This window comes from Crinia signifera, chromosome 2 (assembly GCF_055691185.1).
Source record: "Crinia signifera chromosome 2, ASM5569118v1, whole genome shotgun sequence".
NCBI classification, from domain to species: Eukaryota; Metazoa; Chordata; class Amphibia; order Anura; family Myobatrachidae; genus Crinia; species Crinia signifera.
In genome coordinates this window covers 224,833,243-224,853,950 of record NC_139218.1, presented here as the reverse complement: position 1 = coordinate 224,853,950, position 20,708 = coordinate 224,833,243, and the positions used below count along the sequence as shown (strand labels likewise).

The 20,708-nt window shown below is 43.0% G+C and overlaps 1 protein-coding gene across 1 annotated transcript in view; it reads left to right on the top strand.

The window, feature by feature from the left end:
• Window positions 1-3,654: 3,654 nt before the first annotated feature.
• GAS2L2 (growth arrest specific 2 like 2) overlaps window positions 3,655-20,708 on the top strand; it is a 36,134-nt gene continuing 19,080 nt past the window's right edge. Inside the window, exons 1-4 of the mRNA XM_083171159.1 lie at window positions 3,655-4,109; window positions 9,134-9,378; window positions 16,751-16,858; window positions 18,498-18,594. Of these exons, the coding sequence (XP_083027285.1) occupies window positions 3,752-4,109; window positions 9,134-9,378; window positions 16,751-16,858; window positions 18,498-18,594 (808 nt within the window). The 5' untranslated portion in view covers window positions 3,655-3,751. The remainder of the gene's footprint in view (window positions 4,110-9,133; window positions 9,379-16,750; window positions 16,859-18,497; window positions 18,595-20,708) is intronic.

The following is a 20,708-nucleotide window of genomic DNA, read 5'->3' as shown; positions in this document are numbered from 1 at the left end:
GGATGTGGGGCCACAGGCAGTGGGGCTTCTTTGAGGTTTCCCATGTATTCCTGTGGGCCAGTCCAGCCCTGACTACATAGGTGGACTGACCATGTGCTTCATTTTCACTATAAGGGAAGTTGTGTTATGCTGCACATACTTTTTGCACTAGATCTCATCTCATCGCAAAACCGAGATGCGATGAGATGCAATATTGTATACAATAATTGTAACCAGTGGCGTAATTAGATTGTTTGAGCCCCCCCCCCCCCGCCGATATTGGCAGCACAGCCCCCCCTCCCTCAGCCCTCCTAGTTAAACACCCCCCTTACCCCTCCGCATGCCCCTGCCGCATTCAGGGTCCTGAAGATCTTCTCCTGGCTCCGTCTCCTCCTGCAGTTCTAATGAAAAATTACGATCACAATATGGCTGCCCCCTAATAGCAGACAGTTTTTAAGGATGCTAGAGGAGGCCGCCGCAATTGTAACTGTCCTAGGGCCAGATTCTCTAAGCTTCAAAAGTGATAAAATGGAGAGTTATAGACAGCCAGCCAATCAGCTCCTACCTGCCATGTCACAGGCTGTGTCTGAAAAATGTCAGACAGGAGCCGATTGGCTGGCTGTTTATCACACTCCATTTTATCACTTTTGAAGCTTAAAGAATCTGGCCCCTAGACCCTTATGCCTTAGGCTGCGGTAAACAAATAAGGGAATGGCCAATGCTCACTCTTCCCAGCAGTCTGACTCCATGCTCTGTACTCTGTGTATACTGTAGGACTCTGCATGTACTGTAGGACTCAGTATGTACTGCAGGGTTGCATACCTTCCGTCTCCTCCCATGCCCCCCGCCATGCAATGCCGGTATTTCAGGCATTGTACAGCCGGGGTCAGGGCTACAAACACCCGATTCACGTAATTTGCTCCCACATATCCCCTGCCGGGGGGGGGGGGGGTCCCGGGAGACTGGCCAAATTGCAGGAGACTTCCGCCCCTTTCCGGGACAGGGACCCAATTTCTGGGACCGGGAGGGTAGGCAACTCTGCATGTAATGTAGGACTCTGACTCTGCATGTACTGTAGGACTCTGCATGTACTGTAGGACTCAGTATGTACTGTAGTATTCTGCATGTACTGTAGGACAGCCAACACATTACTGACACAAACATTCAGTGGCAAACGCAGGATTTTTAGAGGGGGGTTTCCCAGGGCCGGTGCTAGGGTGTCTGGCGCCCTCCTGCAAACTGAAATTTTGCGCCCTCCCTTCCATAGTCCATAAAGGGACAACTCGTGCTACTTTTTTTTTTAGGATATATTATAAAGAGAGAGATATATCTTTTGAATTTTTTTTTTATCTATATATGGCGGATATAAAATGATACATTTGATTGCTTTTAATGGCATTAAAAATATTTTCTTTTACATTTATTCATAGTAATTTATTATATTATTATATTATTACTTTATTCTTTTATGCGGGTGTGGTTGTGCAGAGTATTCTTTCCTGTATTTTGGGATATGTGTAGCATACCCCTCGAACTCAGCTGCAACCCATAATCCCATGTGGTTCTAAGCGCAACTTCTTATACCTATATCAGAGACAGATATAGACAGATAGATAGATAGATAGAAACAGACAGACAGGCAGACAGACAGAGAGAGTGTGAGAGTGAGAGAGAGAGAGAGAGAGAGAGAGAGAGAGAGAGAGAGAGAGAGAGAGAGAGAGAGAGAGATAGATAGATAGATAGATAGGAGATAGATATAGATAGATAGACACAGACAGAGATAGATATAGACAGATAGATAGATAGATAGATAGTTAGATAGATAGATAGATAGATAGATAGATAGATAGACAGAGGTAAATAGATATATAGACAGAGAGAGATATAGACAGACAGAGTGAGATATAGATATAGACAGAGCGCGATAGATATAGACAGATACAGATATAGACAGATAGAGATATAGACAGATAGATAGATAGATAGAAACAGACAGACAGACAGACAGACAGAGAGAGAGAGAGAGAGAGAGAGAGAGAGAGAGAGAGAGAGAGAGAGATAGATAGATAGATAGATAGATAGATAGATAGATAGATAGATAGATAGGAGATAGATATAGATAGATAGACACAGACAGAGATAGATATAGACAGATAGATAGATAGATAGATAGATAGACAGAGGTAAATAGATATATAGACAGAGAGAGATATAGACAGACAGAGTGAGATATAGATATAGACAGAGCGAGATAGATATAGACAGAGATACAGATATAGACAGATAGAGATATAGACAGACAGAGATATAGATTAACAGAGCTAGAGATATAGACAGAGAGAGAGAGAGAGAGAGAGAGAGATAGCAGACAGATACACAAAAACAAACTCACGTCAGTCAGTTTCTCTCCAGCGGGGTCCCGGGCTGTCTCTCTCCACTGATAAGGGCAGAGCTCCACAGTGGGATCAGCAGGGAGCATCTAGTGGCTGCTGGCAGTACTGCAGTCAGCAGTAACTCCGGAGCCATCCTATGCAGATCTCATCACACATGCAGGACTTCAGCGACGCGGGTAGGTGCCTCATGTTGCCGGCGCCGCTGTCTGTCATGCAGTGTGACAGGCAGCGGCAGCCAGCAGGAGCAGGGTGCAGAGCATGGGAGAGCGCCTCTACTGGCCGGCGCCTCCCTGCTTTGCATCCCTCGCTGAGCGGGTTCCGCCGGCCCTGGGGTTTCCAAATGTAATCCAAATTCTCCCACTCTGCATTAAAGTAAGAACGGGAATCTGGGGAATGGTAAAAGCCCCCAAAATTGGTATTTTTATACACTGGATACTGTATGGAATAGAGTAATAATATTTAACAGTACAGGTGATCTAGGCTATTCCAAACATTTAAATATGATAAGTGGTCAGGAAAAGGTTAAACATATAATAATAAATAAATACACAAACATTATAGAACCAGTACTGCACTTTCTTAGCTCACAATCTCCCACTTCATGGTAAAGCTCCTGTCTCTTCCACCTGGCAGCTACTCTCTGGTCCTTCCAGTAAGGTGTTTGAGGGCTCAGATCCACACCTACATTAAATGTGGAAGAAGAAGCTTGTACACTAGGCATGTGCAGCAGCTCTGCTCTGTCCCTTACACTACATGATGTGGTGATAGCTCTATTGATTATATTATATACCAGTGCTATTGTTGTCATAATATAATGCACTTGCCAAGAGTAGGGGGGTTTCCAGGCAACCAGAAACCCCCCCTGCATTTGCCTATGACATTAAGTAATTTTGTCGCCCTGTGAGCAGAGTCCTAAACTCATCTTTAAATATAACTACTTCATAAACAATTATCTGTTAACCTGAACTTATGTATATTTGAGCACATTTGTAAAATATTTATAACTGAAACCTCTCCACAACCCTGCAGAAATCACCTGGAATAATAATGTCTCTGGGCTACACACACTATTGTACTTTCTTTCATTTTCTTTTATTGCATGTCTCGCACATTATTAACGGCAAAAAAAAAAAGATCATTGATTAGTTAAATAGCCATAGATTTGTCATTATCTTTCTTTTCAGTGTTGGCTGCTAGAGAACCACATACTCACTGGTAGTGTATGACTTTTGTGTTTCAGATAAGACTGTCAAAATGGCTTTCCTTCAGCTGAATACATTCATCCATATTGGAATAAGATGGTATTGAAGGAGCCTCTGCAAGGTTATTCTATGTGAGTCCATTCTTATCCCAGTACCTCTCTCAATACTACCATCAAAATGTCAACTTACCAAGGAGGCGGCGTGCGCAGCATTCGCCAATATAAGTCCAGTGAACAGTACCTGTATGCCATGAAAGAGGACTTGGCTGAGTGGTTAAAGGAACTGTATGACTTGGAAATAACAGTAGAGAATTTTATTGAAGTCTTGGAGAATGGATCTTTACTTTGTTACCATGCCAACAATGTGACCGAGGTGGCTTGTGACTTTGCTGCCGAATACCCTGACTTGGTAAAGAAACTTTGGCTGCCAAAATCTGGAGTGACTTTCAATGCAACAGCCAAACCTGCAACATTCCTGGCAAGGGATAATGTGTCCAACTTCATCCAATGGTGCAGGAAAGACATGGTCATAAAAGGTAGTGAGTATCTGTCTCATGTACATGTCCTGTTACCTGCCTCTATGTCAGCAACTTTACTTTGAGGATGTCATTTCTATTATTTATAGGTAGAAGGAACTACAGTATTTGGTAGTTTTTGGGGATAGCAGGGGGGATACCCAGAAGTTTTAATTTTAATTAAATCTAGTAGTTTCTTTCTGGAATAAATGACAGCTTATTTATTATTTTATTTAGTTATATATTTGGTTTTACTTTTTTCAGGCATATTTACCACTATCTGTATTTGTAATGTGGCTGTGATAAATATAATTATGCCTTAATTGTTAGTGAAAATGAACATTTTAACTCACATTTACTAAAAACCTCTTGCCCTGGCAAGATGGGCTCTGGAGCTGTGGCGCAACTATAAAATGAGCGCCCCCCGCCGGAAATTACAGAAACGCCCCCACCCCCACCCTAAAATAAATCTCCCCACAACCCTGCCTTACCCCTCAAATGTGCCACCACCAATCCTCTCCCCCTGGCTCTGACGCGTCCGTCCCAGGCCGCCCCCGCCCATCTGACAACCCTTCCTCCCGCCCATCCTATACACAGTAGCCAATAGCTGGCTCTGTGTACAGGCAAGTAAATCAGGTGGGGAATCAGTTTGTCATGGTTGCGCCGCGGCTGACTCGCCTCCGGTAATCAGCCAGCGGGCAGTGGCAGGTGGCAGCATGTCAGTGCCCTAGACGGGTTCCTGGAGCCCACACAGACCCCACTGCCACTCACTCCCCCCAAGTGGCAGTGGGGCTGCCTTACACTAGTTACACCACTGCTCTGGAGAAGAGTTGGAAGCAGTGTGATAGCACAATGTTTCTGGTTTGGGTGTTCGGTAGCGCCTGTTCATTTGCAGACCTTGCAGAAGTGTCACTGGGGCAACAGAGAGGGTGTCGGGGGCTCCCTCTTCTTAAGAATTAGCAAATTAGTAGCACACAGGCTAGTAAAAGTGTTAACCTATCGGGGCCAAGGTCCACCACCTACACACAAACCAACACCAACAATTCAGAACCTTCTGGTAAAAGTGTGGAGGTGGTGTCTTAGAAGTTTAACAAGGATGCCGCACTCAGAATCATCTTACATGATATGGTAATCAGACTCAGGCTACATACTGCATACACAGATTCCTAGCTAAAACAGCACATTTCTCCCATGGCTGTTCTCTATGGGATAATGGGCCTGATTCATGTCGGCTCGCAATAAGCCGAATTCGCAATGGGCTCCGATGTTGCGGGTCTGCATATACATATCGGCGAAAATACGCATGTGCAGACCCTCTGCACAAACAGCGTTGCAGACAGGGGGCGTGCAGGGGCTGGAACATGGGGACCCACAAAAACGGTGGATCTATCATGAAAAATACAGGGCATTTCCATGTAAATGTAAATTTTCTCTGAGTAATGCTCATGAGGTGCCACATACATTTCATCTGTCCATTCTCTGTCCAAGAAAGTCTAACTGGTATAACAGCAAACTGTAGAATGCAGGTATGGCAATGACTAAGCGGAATGTAGTATACCTTGCCACAGACGAGAATATCTCACCTTAGTCAATCTGGAATTTAGGTTATATTTGGGGATATTTGCAATTAGATGGGCTTTGTATGAGCAATGGTTCTGTTTAAACAAGATCCATTTGTTTTTGAGTGTTTGTCAGCGACTTTGTCTGATGATTGCACTCAAGGAATTGTTATTGAGCAATGTAATCTCCTTGTCAATTGATTATGGTCACTTAGATCTACAGTGTCTAGGTCTACAATCAAACGGTTGACAACTAATAGTCGACAGTGGCAAAAGATTGAGAGTCAATAGGGTCAACGATCAAAAGGTGGACAAAGGTCAATAGGAGTTTTTCAAATTTTTTTGTTTGCCAAAGGTTTACATGAGTTTTTCATCGTTTTTTTTGGTGTCTATGTTGACATAGGTCAGCATGGTCACTGTATAAGTGTACCGGGCTTGCCACGTTTCTGGCAATCTAACTCTATGCCCACGAGAATGGTAAAGTATGAACAAGTTGGTTTGTTAAAAGAATAAAATCCTGAAAAACTCAGGTCTACCTTAAAAAAACGCATGTAGACCTTTATCCATGTCTACCAGTTTATTGTTTTTGACAATGTCGTCCTTATGACTGTCGACCAATAGGATTTGATATTTTGATTGTCCACCTAGAGACAGTGTGATATTTGTAAACTCCTCATAATATATTTTAAGGGTGAGGGGGGGGGGGGGGTCATTATTTGTTCTTGCAGAACTTTTATTGTGTGACTGGATGCCCACCCTGGTAGTCTATTTCAGACAAGCTTACAGATGTTGGCATATGCAATGTAACATACTTGGTTTGCAATTCCTATTGTATTACTTCTTCCATACTCGTCTATCTTCTTGGAATGGGCAGGAGGCTCCCAATAATCATGTGGTCTGTGCGCACGAGCCATTCTTTAGGTATACTGCTGTAGATACCGCTTCTGCCCATAAGCATTTATTCAGGTTGGCCTCATTTAGCATAGATTGAAATTTTTCCAAAATTGTGCAGTTATCACATTCACTTATACCATGTTGTTCATGAGGGCAATATACACAAGGGCAGCAGTATATACTGTTGAAATATTGGTGGTGTTTGGACAAGGCGGAGATGTTTGGACAAGGCCGGCAGGAAGGTACTGCCTCACCTGTCATATACTTTTTAGTCCAGAATTTTGACTATAAAAATTATTAAAATATGAAGATAATATTCAAAACATATTTTTTGTATTTCTCATGCAATTTATATACAGTAGATGACAGTTGAGGAATAAAATGAAGGCCTAATTAATTCCATGCTTGTCATCTATTACCTGTCCCAATGTACTGTGTGTGTGTGTGTGGGGAGGGGGGGGGGGGGTAAAGTTATTAAGGTGACTGCCTGATGGCTGTGCCAATGTAACCTAAGGCCCCCATACACTATGCTATTTGTGCCCGATTTCACCCAACATTCCTGTCTGGGCCCATGCGCAGTTCCGTGCGCATCGGATCGGAGTTGGGCAGTCGGACCGGCTGCACATAAAATCTGCTAAATCGTATGTGCAGCCTCTGGACAGGGGATACTGAGGGCAGTGACGGGCAGGGCGAGAGACGGGAAGGGGGAGAGGTGGGCAGTAGGCGGGGGACGTCAGAGAGCCGGGCAGAGGGAGAGCCGCACAGGGTCAGCGATCAAATAGGCAGTGGGTGGGGGATGCTAGAGAGCCGTGCAGGGTCAGCGAACACAGAGGTAGCGGGCGGTGGGACGCTGGTGAACCGGCTGGCTGCCCATTCATTTGTATTGTTTTTTTTTCCTTGCAGCTCCCGGATCCTCATGCCTAGCTCACCGTTCCCATCGCCGGCTCACCGCGGCCTCTGTGTCCGCTGACCCTGCCCGGCTCACCGGCATCCCTCGCCCGCTGCCTCTTTGTCCGATGACCCTGCCCGCCTCTCCCCCTGCAGCTCCTTGGGAGTTGCATATGATAAATTGCATGCGATTTATCATATGCAAAACTTGGCACATCAAGTGCCTAATCATGTGTCCCCCTTTCCCGGTTGCTGCAGGGGAAATCAGGTCCAACTTGTCCCTAGGACAAGTCAGACTAATGTATGGGGGCCTTTACTCATGGAACCATTACTTTATATACATTGTGCTGCAGTGCCAGCTATACAGCCTAAAGCCAAAGGAGTATATTCAATTGATGTCGAAACCGCCGTCTTGACGAAAAGGTTTTTACGGAATGTTATGACCTGCCAAAAACCAGTTGGATTGGCGGAATAGCCACTAATCCGCCTGCTTTAATGGATACACAGCCAAAACTGAAAGGTTTTGCCCATGTTTCCGGCAATCTCAATCCAACATGAAAACATGTTGGATTGAGGCAGGGAGCAGTGGCAAAAGCAGGATTTTATGAGGGGGGTTTCCAAATGTAATCCAAAATCTCCCACTCTGCAGCGCACTGGAGTAAGTACGGGAGTTTGGGAGAGCGGTAACAGCCTAGAAAATTGGTCTTTTTATACACTGGATAAAGTATGGAATACAGTATCCACACGTACAGTAAATGCGGTAGAAGAAGCTGGTACACTGGGCATGTGCAGCAGCTCTGCTCTGTCCCTTACACTGCATGATGTGGTGGCAGCTCTACTGATCATATTATATACCAGTGCTATTGTTGTCATAATTTAAGGCACTTGCCAAGAGGAAGGGGAGTTTCCGGGCAACCAGAAACTCCCCCTGCATTTGCCTATGGGGAGGACAGCGCACTTACCTTTCCTGCCACCAGGCCGGGTGAGAGCAGGTCACCTGGCCCCGTCCCAGCTGCCTCTCGGCGATCCTGCCATCTCCCTCCGTTGTAGACCGGGTAAGCATCAATCAGCGACCAAATCAACATCCGGATTTGGCCACTGCATTGAATAATGGATGTCGGACCTTTTCGTCAAAAGAATTTTGGAATCAACCTGACATCAATTGAATATACCCCAAGACAGCATCGGAGGCTGTGTGCGCACCCCGCCCAACCTCCATATTGACCGCAGGATGCTGCGGTCAGGAGGTTGAGCTTCCCCCATTGCTATTAATGAGATCCAAGTCGGATGACCCGGCATACCCTTTACACTGCCCCCTACCCAGGTCCTGCCAGTGTTCTACCCTAGCCAGGACCTGGGTAAAAGTCCTGTGTAAAGGGACATGGGTTAACCCCTTTTACACCGCCACTGACCCGGGTCCACGAGGGAAAAACCCAGGTTTAAAAGGGGTATTATTATGTGATGCTACAATCCCCAACAAGCTCAGACTGTGTATATAATCTGATTATGCTAAAGATAATGACCTAAAACCAAACCTGTTTTCTAATCATGGAAACTCATTATTATACCATCAGCCATCCAGTGCTTGAAAGGATAGCAATTGTTTTTATAAGTACACTAATATATTGCTAAATGTAAACAATCTTACTTCTGCTTATTTGCACTAGATGCCTTCTTTACCATGACATATTTGGTCGTCTTTAGATGTCCTGATGTTTGAAACCGAGGATTTAGTTTTACGGAAAAATGAGAAAAACTTCATTCTGTGCCTACTAGAAGTGGCTCGTCGGGCATCCCGCTTTGGTATGAGTGCCCCCATGCTTATTCAGATGGAGGAGCAGATAGAGGAAGAAATTCGGGAGGAACTGGAGCTGCCTCCAGTGGAAATCCCAGTCCCTAAACCAGAAAGCCAAAGAAAACTTTGTGACTTCAAGAATTTAGACCAAATGGTGAGTTATCACTTTAGTTATAAATGAATAACATATATTGTCATCATTATGTTTCTATAGCATAACATAAAGGCGATTGTTTATTAAACTGAATTACTGTAAGCTCTAGGTGTTGTATTAACACCTTGATGCACAATTACTGGAAGTGTAAGTGAACATATGGTGGACATCACAACAGCTACGATATGTAGATAATACAATAAAGTAAGGAGAAAATGGTGGAGCACTTAATAATGTGGATCAATTGAGTATTACAGTAGTATATTTATTAAACATTTAATACAATATTTGATAATAATTATTATTATTAAGCGCTCCACCATGTTCTTTCCTTGCTGCATTTGTAATTTTTGGGGACAAGACACCCCCTAGTGGGAGCTGCATTACAAAACACCCCATTTTATGCGCCTGTTGTTTTCTAGCCTAAGGACTGGAAAAAATACCTTCTATTTTGTTTTAATACAATAAAGTGCAGGATAATGAAATAATCACAATTATGACTTCACACATTATTAATTTAGTGGAGTTTTGTAAGAAAGCCCACGATGTTCATGGGCACAGTGCTTTATGTTCTGCATATACATGCATGCATGCTCTTACATTGTATAAAGATACACAGTACCATTGATTGTGGAGAATCCTTGGTTCTCTGACATCAATAGCACAACTATCTAATACTGGCATGTAAACATCAATGGTTGTTGGCAATCCCTAGTTGAAAATTACGGTCTGTACCTTGTCCCAAAGGATATTGTTCAGTCCACAAAAATAGACAACATTATGCCATACAGCTATTGAATCCTTCTCTACCAAGTTAAAACTCAAATTTATACCTTGGGGCACGGCAGTGGGAAGTACTAATCACCCGCTAGTAGGTCCAACTAATTATGGACAAATCTGAGTCACTAGGGGTCCTCTTATATTGAGTACTGTGCTTACACCGTTTGAGAGGATGTGTTCTCAACCACAGCCACCTACACACGTGATATCTAATATCTATCAACTATTCTTATCTGCTCTTATGCCCCCTGAGCCGACATACAAGGAGGCCTGGGAGAAAGAATTTACTTCTAAAAATATAAAATTACATGAGACAAGGTATATCCAGGCCATTAGTGCTTGTTCGGCCAACCTAGAAGTAGTTGAAACCCAATATAAGCTATTGACCAGATGGTACCGTTACTCAAGTATTCTACACACATTTTGCAAGGGAGTGTCCCCTCTCTGCTGGAGATGCGGTCAGGAACAGGGCACTCTGTTTCACATATGGTGGGACTGCCATTTGATTATACTATTTTGGGATGATATCAGAAGATTGGCCGCGGAAATACTGGGCCACCCTGTCCAAACTGGTCCTGACTTTTGGCTCTTATCACATTCGGACATACCCATATCTAGGGCAGTGCTTCCAGTCCACTGGCGTTCGACTGCCCCCCCCCCCCACATTGTGGGAATGGTGCGAACGAATGGACTGCTACATGACAATGGATAATGTTTATTTGTTACTCCTGAGAAATTTTCTACATATGCAGATATGCGGGATGGCTGGTTAGAATTCAAAATGACCACCTCATATAAGAACCTAGTACCTATATGCTCTTAAAATGATCGCCCCACTAGGGTAGACTTGGGTGGGGTCTGGTCGTCTGCTTTACTGTAGGAGGCCAAGATTCACCTGAATACTAGATTGATGACTAGAACACCTCTATGCGAACTTGAGACCCCCTCCTCTGTCTTTCTTCCTTTTACTTTACTATTTCTATGTAAAAAATCTGTGACTATTATAAGATTTGGATATCATGGTATTGTAGATTATAGTGTTTTTGACGCAGTTATTTCTGTATATGTCTTGAAATAATTTTCATCCACATGCTATGTTACTATGCTATGTTACCATTGTCCACCAGAATGCCAGGCATGTTGAATCTAATGGCTTCCACAAAGGTGTAGTGATGTATTAAGCATATTTTAGTGTTGGTTCCATCTACATTTGGTTTGTGCCACTCACTTCTGGAAATTTTTCCACTTCTAGCTGACTGCAACCCGTCGTTGCTGTTCCTTGCACCCCACCTGCTCCGATAAGTAACTGTCCCTACCACTCGGTTTCCCCTTCCCAACCAGGGGCATATTAATAGGGGAGGGTGCCCATTTGCAGTCTCCATCCATGCTGGGCTGAACCAGGGATCATCTGTCGAATGCTTTCACATTAAACCTTGGTTACCCATTATACAGGAGGCTACCTGGCTTAACCATTCTTATAAACCGGGTCTTTAGACATAGTAATAATCCATAAAATTAAGATTTGTGCTTCAGAAAGTGGATATGTGTTTTCCAGGAGTAAAAATCACTTAGACACCTATTTCTCTTTGAAGTATCTGGTACATAAGCACTGCTTGTAGTAACTAAGGATATGATTCTAAACACTTAATGGCCAGGTCAACAGCTTGTACACTGATGATGTCACAGCATAAGTATTTCTTCTGGCACTCCTTCTACTTAGATGCATTGTAGATACTCACATATGTTATACTCTGATACACATAACACCACACACTGTCCATATGCTGCAGCGCGTATACTGTATCTCCCCCATAAGTGCACATGTGGATAATATTAATGTCGATAGACACATGAGTTACAAACCAGAAACTGTATTCCTGAAATGCCTCTGTATGCACACAAACCTGCAGAGTTTTTAAGTCAATATTGATCTGAGTTCACTCTTCCAATTTGGCAGATGCTGCAGCTGCAAAAGCAAAAAGGTGGGGTGTGGTAGAAAAGGTCGATAATGTGTAGGTCGACACCAAAAGGTCAACATGCACAAGGTCAACCCAAGAAGCAACATTTTCACATGAAAAGGTTGACACCTAAGCATGTGGAACCCCAATTAGTGTACTGCATCCCCCCACATGGCTCGCTGTGCTTGGCACACTTTACCATTCCCAATAGGAGTCTGCATGATGATAAATTAGGAAAAAGTTAACAAAATGGGGGGGGGGGTTTCCAATTCAACCATATGGTGTCAACTGTCGACCTAGACATTGTCAGCCATCCAGTTACAAAAAAAAGTTACATCTTAGTACAACCCTAGTCCAACAAATTTGCAGCCATTCGAATCCACCAAAACCCGCCCGGTAAATGCCGGGTCGGCCGCCCCCCCCCCCCCTCGCAGCATGAGTTCCCACGCACAGGCTGCGAATGGATGTTTAACATAAACATCCATTCACATGCTGCGGGGGGAACACCCACGGTCGGCGACGCATATGTAAGGTTGCTCTGTCAGCTGTCCGCCCCCCACCCCCACCCACGTCATGGCCTCATTACCATGAAACACTGAGCATTCTCATGGGAATGCCTATGAAATGCTGAGCATTCCCATATGGTAAATAGGGATACCTGCCGGCCCATGCGCCTCCCTGCCCCTCGTCCGATGTCCCGGGTGCATGCACCCAGCAATTCCACTATTCTCACTGGGTGCACTCACCCAGTGCATGCACATGCACAGAAATGGGTTCACCAGAGACCTGTGTACACAGAGATATTTCATCAATAAACAACTGAATAAAAATAAAACTATTGGGATTCCTATTGTGTTAGATCAAACTGACTTAGCAGTAGAAACCCTTGAGGAGCTAGAGAGAGAAAGCCTTCCTTTCACCGCTGAGATCCCTATTTTTGATCTTGGAAGAAAGGATAAAACTTTACTTAGGAAAAAATCCAAGTTTTACCCTATTCAATATAAAAGCGCATTTATAGATGCCTTTTACTCCTTAACGCTTTATGATTTTAAAGAAATTTGTTCTAAGTCCAAGAATCCTAGAAATAAAAGGAAATCTGATAATTGACATCCTAACAAGAGGAAAGCCCTAAAAGCTCTCCAGGAAGATCAGTCAATTATAAGCAAAGGAGCTGATAAACGGGGTGGCATGGTTATTCTCAATAGTATACATTATGTTACTGAAGCTTATTGACAGCTGGACAATCCAACTTTCTATAAAAAAATAATAATGATCCGACAGATGAATACTGTATCCTTCTAAAGGAGTTTCTAATTAAGGGCCTTCATGTAAGCGTAATATCCAAGAAAGAATATTAATTTCTTTATAATGCACATCCCGTCATCCCCACATACTATCACTTACCAAAGATACACAATCCCTATCCTCACTTCCTGGTCATCCAATCATTTTGGGTGTTGGTTCCCTTACCACTTCACAATCAGCTTTTGTTGATTCTTTCTTGTACACCTCTGTACTGTCGCTTAGGTCTCACATCAAAGACACTACACATTTCCTTAAATGTATTCAGGGTTTTGTATGGCAAAGTGATTTTCTGCTGATGACGTGTGATGTGGAATCACTTTATACCAACATTCCACACGACCAGGGTATTGCAGCATTGGAATACTACCTGGCAAAGGTGGAGATCTGAGCGACAGTCACCATAAGTTTATTTTGGATTCAGTAGCTTTTATTTTATCACATAACTATTTCACATTTGATGAGATTTTTTTCCTACAGATTCTGGGTACTGCCATGGGCACCAAGTTCGCCCTGAGCTTTGCAAATCTGTATATGGGGCAGTTTGAGGAACAGTATGTGTGGAGTAGCCCCTTTAGGGTGAGCTTGGTGTTTTAAGGCAGATACATAGATGATATGTCTTTTTATTTGGCATGGTGGATGGGAAAGTGCACTTCAATGTACTGATTTTACTAAAAATAACGTTTTGGTCTTAAATTCACCAGCACTATTCATCACGAGCACATAAACTTTCTGGATATTGCGCTCCGCATAGAGGATAAAAAAATGGTAACTTCAACCTTCATTAAAGAAGTTTAATAACAATTATCTAAACTTTGAGAGCTGTTACCATCGCCCATGGCTTAAAAATATCCCCAAAAGTCAACTTCTTAGACTTAAGAGGAATTGTTCCTGATTTATTAGATGTTGCATTCCGAGACGGATCAAAAATAGAGAGGAATACCTAATTAAAAGAAAAAGAACATATTTGTAGATCTGAATATAACCAAAAAGATGCCTTTAAATGTAACCCCCTCTTTGTCTCTAAGTTTTATTCTAACTCTATAGAGATTAAAAAGATCATAAATAAAAACTAGAAATGACAAATTCCTAGCCCCCTCATTGAAGATAGACCTAAAGTTGTTTTGAAAAAAAAATTAACAGTCTGAAAAATACTCTGGCCCCAAGCTACTTCTATCAAGAGTGGCAATCTGAATAGTGAGCTTTCCTTGAGTGGGTGTTTTAAATGTGGAAGGAAGAATTGCATTACATGTAACATTATTGCAGACAAGAGTCTGGAGTTTGCCTCATCTTCTAGTGGATCAACATTCAGGATTAAAAACTTCATGAATTGTTCTTCAACATATGTAATTTACCTTATCACTTGTAACTGTGGCCTACAGTATGTAGGCAGGACTACCTATTCATTGAATGTGATGTTCCTTGAACATCGTAGGAATGTAATTAATAAAGTTCAATCACACAGTATTTCAAGACATTTGAAGTCGAAACATGAAGGGAACATTGAAGTTTTGAATGTACAGGCAATAGAGTGAATACCTGTTTCAAATAGAGGAGGCTATAGGGTTAACACTGTGTAGGTGAGAGGCATTCTGGATTTTTTTCTCTGGGCTCATTGTTCCCGCTAGTACTTAATGAATCCATTGAACTAAACAATCTAGGTTCTTAATTGGTATAACATTGAAGAATAATTAACCAATGAACAAATAATAGATAATAATCCAGACTGTCGTTCTCATTTATATGTGTGCTCTCCTCTTTTATGTTCTCTCTTCTTTTTTTTTTGCCCCCTTTTTTAATCAAGTAACTAATGAATATCTATATTTAATATGACAAGTGGGAGGAAAACATTGTAATGTGGGTTGCCTCTCTTGGGGGAAGTGTCAGGCTGGTGTTTGATCTGGTGATCTTGTTTAATGTCCATGGTGTTCTAACTATAGAGCCACTGCCTTTCTGAATGGCTAATTATAATCTTCATATATAGCTTTACCCTCCTTCCTTTTTATGTCTAAATATATAAAATAAGAAATCCACTGATATATGCCTCGGTTATATCAGTGGACAATGGGAATTGATCTTGCGGCTCTGTGTGCAATGATCATGGTGCTCAGTGTGTTGAGCCACAATGAATTGTGGTCTGATCAGTGGAGATTTGACCGAGTAATATAGAACAAATATCCACAAAATAAGCAATAAATAGATTGATGTTCCTTTAATAGGGGAATTATAATGTACACTTGTTTCAAAACTTGCGATCTTATTTACAACAGTTTTTTAGAAAAAATATTTTTTTTTAACCACCAAATTAATGTCGGATAAACATGGCAAGAGCCCCCCTCCAATTGTGGACTGACACTCTAATCAGCGAGACATTCTGACACTTGCTGATCTGCTACAACCCCACCTGCTGGGAAACCTTGTGAGATCCAGCCACTGCCTGCTGCTACAGGTGGTACACCTGATTGGTGCTATGGGCAACTTTATCTACCTTGAAGGCTTGATACATCTTCTCCTAAGTACCTGATGCAGTTACGGTATATTAGAGCGACAGGGTCAAAAGGTCAACTGGCTCAAAAGGTCGACAGTCATAAGGTCAACATGGTCAAAAGTTCAACATGAGTTGTTAATTTTTTTTTGGTGTCTATGTCGACATACGTTGGTAGGCACCGTGTCTAATTGTACCGCGTCCCCTCGCATGGCTCACTGTGCTCGGCACATCCCAGCACACCATAGTGTGCTGGGACACTGCCTGTCGACACATGTTGGCTCAAAGACAAACAAACTCATGTCTACCTTTTTCATGTAGACCTTTTCCATGTCAACCTTTTGACCCTGTCAACATTGTGAATGTTGACCTTTTGACCATGTCGACCTTTTGAATGTCCACAAATAGTTGTCAACCTTTTGACTGTTGACCTAGACACTGTAGATCTAATGACTGCATACCCCTGATACGGGGGTGGACACAACATCATTGTTGGATGCAGTGGAACAATGACGTAGTAAGCCCACTGCTAATTAATTTGCAGCTGGATTGACTCCTGAGACAGATATTGTGAAACACCTTAGCGATGCTCAGAAGATCGATGGTGTCATGGATGTTGCATTTATTTTGTACATAAACAGCAGATCTGAGATGTCGGTGGTGGACGTCTCTGCACAAAATGGCGGCTAAGTCATTAACATATTTTTGCAACTCTGTTATGTCCAAAATTGAAGTTATTGATTTAACTGCATGCACCTCGGAATCAGCAATTACGTTAAGCCACTAGCAAAGTCTATGGGTTTAACCGTTCAACATATATACTGTATACTTCTTCTCATTTTAATAGGTGCAGCATTTGGTGAGCAGATGTACATGTCCTGTGCAGTTTTCTATGACAAAAGTATCGGAAGGCAAATACAGAGTGGGAGAATCAAACAGTCTCATTTTTATAAGGGTACGTGGTTATGAACATACTAAGTGCACGTATTTGTAGCTGAAATTTACAATTATTTGAGAATTAGGGCTGGATGTAAAGCATTGCGAGGCCGGCGGCTGTGCAAGGCAAAACCATGCTCTGTAAATGCCTTTGTAAAAAACCTCTGTATGGCATCAAGTATGACCATCGGACTCTCGCTGCATTACATTCCACCCGTAGGGCTCAATTCTCACTGCATTACATTCCACCCGTAGGGCCCGATTCAGACCTGATAGCTGGGCTGCAACTTTTCATAAATACTCTGTGGTGAGTATTTCTGGGGCAAGACAAACTTGCCCTGGTAGGTTTGTCCTGCCCCAGGAAAACCTACCACTCAAGGGGTTAAGGGTCCATTTAAGGGAGACTGTTAATTGGGTTGTATTCAGTGCCGTCGAGGCCCAGGCCCGGGTCTGTTGTAGGGGCCTGTGTCCGGCGCCCCCCCTTCCCCACTGTAGAGACTGGCAGTGGGAGTAGAGAGCAGAAGCTGTCACAGCACATCCTGTCTCCCCCGTTCAGCGTACACTGCTCATTGCCGTGTTGCTGAGCAGGGGAGAGAGGCAGATGCAGCATCCTGTGTTCCGGTACACAGCCTGCACCACCTGCAACATTTTTCCTCCCCTCCCATTGGCCAAGCCCCTCAGGTTGACCATGACACTTTTTTTTTTTACTGGGGCCCAACCGCGCTTTCAGCGGCCCTGGTAGTATTCAGAAAGTCATAAACTTTCCAACGACATACAGGGGGGAATTTACTAAGATGTGTATTTTACTTCACATGTGATGTTGCTATGGGCAACCAATCAGCATCTACTTCTTATTTATTTAGCACCCTCTAGATTAGATAGTAGACAGGATCTGATTGGTTGCCCATAGCAACATCACATGTGAAGTAGAATACACGTCTTAGTAAATTTCCCCCACAGTATCACAATACATGAAAACACCAGAAATAGCATGGACCCTTATGACAGCACCCTTAAGGGGTTGTTTATTTAAACCCATCTTTGATCTTAGATAAGGCAATGTGCAAAGTTTGAAGACAATTAGTTAAAGCGTTCGAGAGTTATCATGGGACATCAATACACACACACACACACACACACACACACACACACACGCACACACACACACAAACATCATTCAGTTATACTTATGTAGATATGTAGCAAACATCATTTAATAAAATACCACAATACAATATACAGTACATACCTCCCAACATTCCTGCATCAGAGGTCAGTATGCGTTCCCAAAAAGAGGTGTGGTCTCATGTAAAGGGGGTGTGGCTCCACAGGATTGTCCACGGTCACGAAGCCACAGCCTTGTTAGTGCTATAAGAGCTGCTGGCCATGCCCCCTGTCCCTCAGCAGTGACAAACAGGGGGACTCCTAACTACCCCCCTGCACGACAGGGAGGATGCAGGACAGTCCCAAAAATTGGGACAGTTAGGAGGTATGTAATAGGGACAGTTAGGAGGTATGTAATATATAGTCATATATAGTTATGTGACAGATGGGAGGATAATAATAAAGATAACAAATAAAGATGTGGTATATGAGCATCAGTAAAATCTGTATTCCCATTATATATCATTGTCAGTAAGTGGGTTCTTCTCTTACAGATTCTGCGTAACCATGTGATGGTCAGAGTAGGAGGTGGCTGGGACACACTGGGACATTATTTGGACAAACATGATCCCTGCCGCTGCACATCCCTCTGTATGTAAATCCAAATTACATTATTCTATGTATGCTTGGGTGGCTCTTAGCGTAAAGAAAAATATTCTGCTCCCAATATATTTAAGTGTCATTTACAAAAATGCAAATATGTACATGCTGAAAGTGGATTCCTTGTATGTGCAAACTCACTTTATTTCTGCCTATCATATAGATGTGTGTCTTATTTATAGAAGGGCTTGGGTAAAAACCAGAACATTGTGGACACCGGAGTGGGAGGATTACCTGCAGTGACTTCTGCCACTGTGGAGCTTGTATTGTGGGTTCCCCATCCAGGGGGTGTCCCTTACAATAGAACGGGAAGCAGGGCTATGACCGCTATCACTGGGGAGATAGGAAAGAACAGTTTACAGCCTCCTGATATGGTCTAAACAGTTACAGTTTTTACAACAAAAAGGTGGTGGAATCAACATGTGTCTACTGGCGCAAAACAAATAAGTGTATAATAAAAATAATGTGTAAAAATAAACATCAAAATAGTGTTATGTCCCTTGAATTGGGGCAGCACGGATGGTGTAATGGTTAGCATTACTGCCTCACAGCACTGAGGTCATTGTTTCGATTCCCACCATGGCCCTAACTGTGCGGAGTGTGTATATTCAGACCTGATAGCTGGGCTGCGAGTTTTCATAAATACTCTGTAATGAGTATTACTGGGGCAAGACAAACTTGCCCTGGTAGGTTTGTCCTGCCCCAGGAAAACCCACCACTCAAGGGGTTAAGGGTCCATTTAAGGGAGACTGTTAATTGGGTTGTATTCAGTGCCGTCAAGGCCCAGGCCCGGGTCTGTTGTAGGGGCCTGTGCGGAGTGTGTATATTCTCCCCGTACTTGCGTGGGTTTCCTCCGGGTGCTTCGCTTTCCTCCCACAATCCAAAAATATAATTTTAGGCTAATTGGATCCCAACAAAATTAACCCTAGAATGTCTGTGTGTGCGCGTGTACATGTGGTAGGGAATATAGATTGTAAGCTCCACTGTGGCAGGGACAGAATTCTCTGTAAAGCGCTGCAGAATATGTATGCGCTATATAGGAAACTGTTAATAAATAAATAATAGTGGAAGGCTTTATTTATGGCACTCCGATGGTTGGCCATCCTCTCTCTAAAGCTGCAGGTTGTGAGGCCCACATATGTAAGACCGCACGGGCAGTGTAACAAATAGATAAAAAAGTCCATCAGACATTGTAGTTTGAATTTTATTTTTATGGAACAACCGCTGTGTGGATGGGGAAAGCTGGTGCCCGGTATCATTGAATTGCATGTCATGCAGCCTGCACATTTGAAGCACCCCGGTCTTTGGGTGAGTAACCACGTCTTATCCGTGGTTTGGGGTTGTATTTTGTGCTTCAAAAGCTGATTAAGATTTCTGCCCCTTCTGTATGCTACCGTTGGTGCCGTAGGCAACACCTTGTGTAGCAAGGGGCCGGATGCAATCACTGGCCAGTGCTTACGGATGGCTCTCGAGATGACCGTTGATTTTTCGTCAAATTGAGTGACGTAAATGTTGGTAGGTCCAACCTTAGGTGTGGTGGTATTCATTTTTCTTCTTGCCTTACCCAAACAGTCCACGAGTAGTTGTTTTTTGCAGCCTCGTTCCAAGAAACGGGCATTCATCTCCTGGATTTGTAGCTCAGTCTGTTCAGGGCCGGAATTATTGCGGAAGACCCGCATATACTGCGATATTGGCAGACTGTCCTTCAACCCCGGTGGGTGGATGCTGGTGGCAAATAATAATGAGTTCCTATCGGTGCTCTTACTAAACAATGTACTGCCAAGTTGGTTGTTAGTTTTAAAAATCGTCACATCCAAAAAATTAATGGATTGTGGCTCAATTTGGCCTGTAAACCTTACAGTGGTGGGTAGGTTGTTCAACTCATCAACCATCTCATCAAACTTCTGTGTGGTTCCGCTCCATAACAAAAAAAATATCATCGATAAAACGTTTAAAGTAAATAATATGGTTACCATATGAGGGTAAAATGTATGTCTGTTCATAACTATGCATGAAGGTGTTAGCATAGGATGGAGCTATGTTGGAGCCCATCGCGGTCCCCGTCCGCTGTACATAATACTGGCCTTTAAACATGAAGTGATTAT